Below are 2,835 nucleotides of genomic sequence, written 5' to 3' on the forward strand. Positions count from 1 at the left end.
CGACTGTCAGGGTACAAGGTAGTCATTTAGAGCTGAGAGTTATTTCAGAGATCACCTAGTTCAAACCTGTCATGTGACAGAGGGGGAAATTGAGGCCCAAAGAGGGAAATGACAGACAGGAAATGGACACACAGGTAGAAAGCAGCCAAGATTGGAACCCTCTAATTCCATATCCACTGCTCTTTCCACAACAGCCTTTAGCAATGACCTTAGACCAAGCGCCCATCAGGCTGAGCTCCCAGACACAGGGGGTTCTGGGACACAGCATCAGTGCTCTGGATAGCAGAGAACCAGGACTCCTCAAAATATTTTTCATTAATAAAGAAATCATAGAAAAGTCATCTCTACAAACTTTTCTGCTGTCTTCACCACAGTCCTTGCAATGCCTAGTCTTGGCCTTGATCCTGGCCCCGTACTAATTATGGGACATCCCAGGGCCCTACACCTCGACCCACTCCCAACCTCTCAGAGCTCACCTCCAAATCCAATGTCCCCCCAACCAGAGACCCAGCATTCCATGTCTGGAGTGAAGATCTGCGAGGCTTCAGGGAGCATGATGATTTGGACATTCTCATTCAACTGGACAGGGCACTGGAGTTTTAGCAGGGCAAGGTCAGAGCCTGCCATGAAATCAGTATAGTAAGGGTGAATGATGATCTCTTCCAGGGGTACCAAGTTGTCATCTTCATATAGATTCTGTCGCCTCAGTTGGATCATATATTGTGAAATTTCCATTCCATATCTGGAAAAAAGAGGGAGAATAATATTCCTTGGAGGGGCTGCATGGCCCAGTCCAAGTATCCTGAAACCCAATTGTACTTATCTGGCCTTCTAGCTCTCAACCATGGAACTGAGCATTTGGACCTTCTTGGAACTCCCATAGCCTCCCCCCACCAAAACACAGGGAAGTTCCCTAGCTCTCCCTCTGCTAACTCTCCTTCTCTTTCCCCTGGATTTCCCATTTTATCATAGTAACAGTACCATTCATCTGTTAGGCACTTTGCACATGAAAAAGGGATTTTTCATCCAATAGCCAACTGAGGAAGTCAGGATAGGGATTGGTATCCCCATTTTACAAAACTGAGGCCCAGAGAAGAGAAGAGACTTGTCCAAGGTCATTCAGTGAGTTAGTATGTGTCACAGTCTGAACTACAATCCAGCTCCACTTTCTCTGAGACCTGAGGCTCTCTCTGTCCCACCCCTGCTTCATCTCCCCCTGCACCTCTGAGAGGGAAGAAGGTGACTCACCCAGGAAAGCAGTGGGCAGCAGTCAGGACCCAACTGGGATGGATGAGAGAGCCCCCACAGACATGCATCCAGAAATCACCAACATTTTTCCTCAGACTGATCTGCCATGGCCATTCTCCCTCCTGAGCATCATCGCCCCCAGCAATCCTAGGCTCCAGCATGTCTGGATAGAGAAATGGGTGATTGCGCAAAAAGATCCATCAGTGTTGTGAATCCTGGCATCTAGCTCTCATGCCAGGATCTCATACATTGCCAGTGATCACTCCCGGCCTTCAGATCCTCTGCCAAGAGCTGGTTGGCAGCTGACGTGTCATCACCTATCTCCCAGTAAACAAAGTAGCAGTAGCTGACATTTCTACAGTATATTAATCATTTAAATTGCCTTTCCCATGAACTCTGTCCATTGATGATCCCATCTGATCCTTATACAACTCTATGGGGATAGATATTACAGGTATTATCATTTTACAGAAGAGGAAACTGAGGTCCCGAGTGGTTAAGTATTAGAAACAGAAATAAGATTGAAGTTAGGTCTTTCCTTACTCAAAGTCTAGCACTCTCCACTACAACTTTCTGTCAATCCTTCCAGAAGTCTCTATTGAGCACCACTGTGTGCCAATGCACTGTGCCATGTGCCCAGAATGCAAGGGCAAAGAATGAAAGTATCCTGACTTAGAATGAGCTCACATTCACTCTGGGAGAAGTCAGAGATCCATTCACCTAGAAACTAGCTCTGCTCCAAGCAAAGTAGCCTACCCCAAGGAAAGAGCTGAACCATTCTCTCCTGGATCCCAGGAGATACTCTCCATGAGGCCACCAAAGGGCTGAGCACTGGAAACAGGAATTTCAGGGTATAGGCAATGCTAGGTTGGGGCTATAACTTACCTCGAATCACAGGGACTGAGTTTCCCAGGAGGGGAAGGGCCAGAAGGAGCAGGTAAATCATCTGGAGGGAGAGAAAAGGGAGAGGGCTCAGGTCAACAGAGAAGGGCTCTGGTTGCTGGAGTCTGGGGTGGAGCAAAGTCCTCCAGCCCAACATCTCCATCCAACTGAGCCTGGGCTGGGTAACCAAGGTGTGAGAACAGAGCAGGAGTCTTACTTTGATCTGCTTCTCCAGCTCTGTGTTTCCCCCTTGGTCAGCACCCTACTTATATACCCATAACAGGAAGTTTAAAAAAAAAAACAGAAGAGAGAGATTGCCCACGGGGGCATTTAGCCCTCCTCTGGGGATTGGAGGGAGAGGTAAGGTGGTGGAGCAAGGGGATTTGGGATACACAAAGGTCAACAACCAGTCAGATCCTGAAGTTCCCATTTTCTCCTATTCCATCCCCACCCCCTTTCTGCTCCTCAGGCCATCTTCCCCATTTTTCTGGATGCTTCAAAGTCTTGGCCTCTGGCACCAATCTTAACCAGACTAAAGGCATTTAGGACTCCCTAAATGCTCAGACTTCCCCTACCTCTATGTTGCTTTCTTCTCTCAAAGCACTGATTCCAGATATGTATAGGTACTATAGTTATCTGTCAGAAGCATGGCATATTGGATAGACAGTTGGCCTTGGTTTCAACACCCACATTTGACTCATATTC

General features: G+C 47.5%; 1 protein-coding gene across 1 annotated transcript in view; it reads right to left on the bottom strand.

Annotated features, from left to right (window-relative positions):
* LOC114028171 (tryptase alpha/beta-1-like) overlaps positions 1-2,194 on the bottom strand; it is a 3,018-nt gene extending 824 nt beyond the window's left edge. Inside the window, exons 1-3 of the mRNA XM_027842389.1 lie at positions 2,134-2,194; positions 1,249-1,411; positions 477-742 (exon numbers count right to left, since the gene is read on the bottom strand). Coding sequence (XP_027698190.1) covers positions 477-742; positions 1,249-1,411; positions 2,134-2,194 — 490 coding nt within the window. The remainder of the gene's footprint in view (positions 1-476; positions 743-1,248; positions 1,412-2,133) is intronic.
* Between the last annotated feature and the right edge of the window lie 641 nt (positions 2,195-2,835).

This window comes from Vombatus ursinus, unplaced genomic scaffold, assembly GCF_900497805.2.
Source record: "Vombatus ursinus unplaced genomic scaffold, bare-nosed wombat genome assembly UNPS02014871.1, whole genome shotgun sequence".
Lineage (NCBI taxonomy): Eukaryota > Metazoa > Chordata > Mammalia > Diprotodontia > Vombatidae > Vombatus > Vombatus ursinus.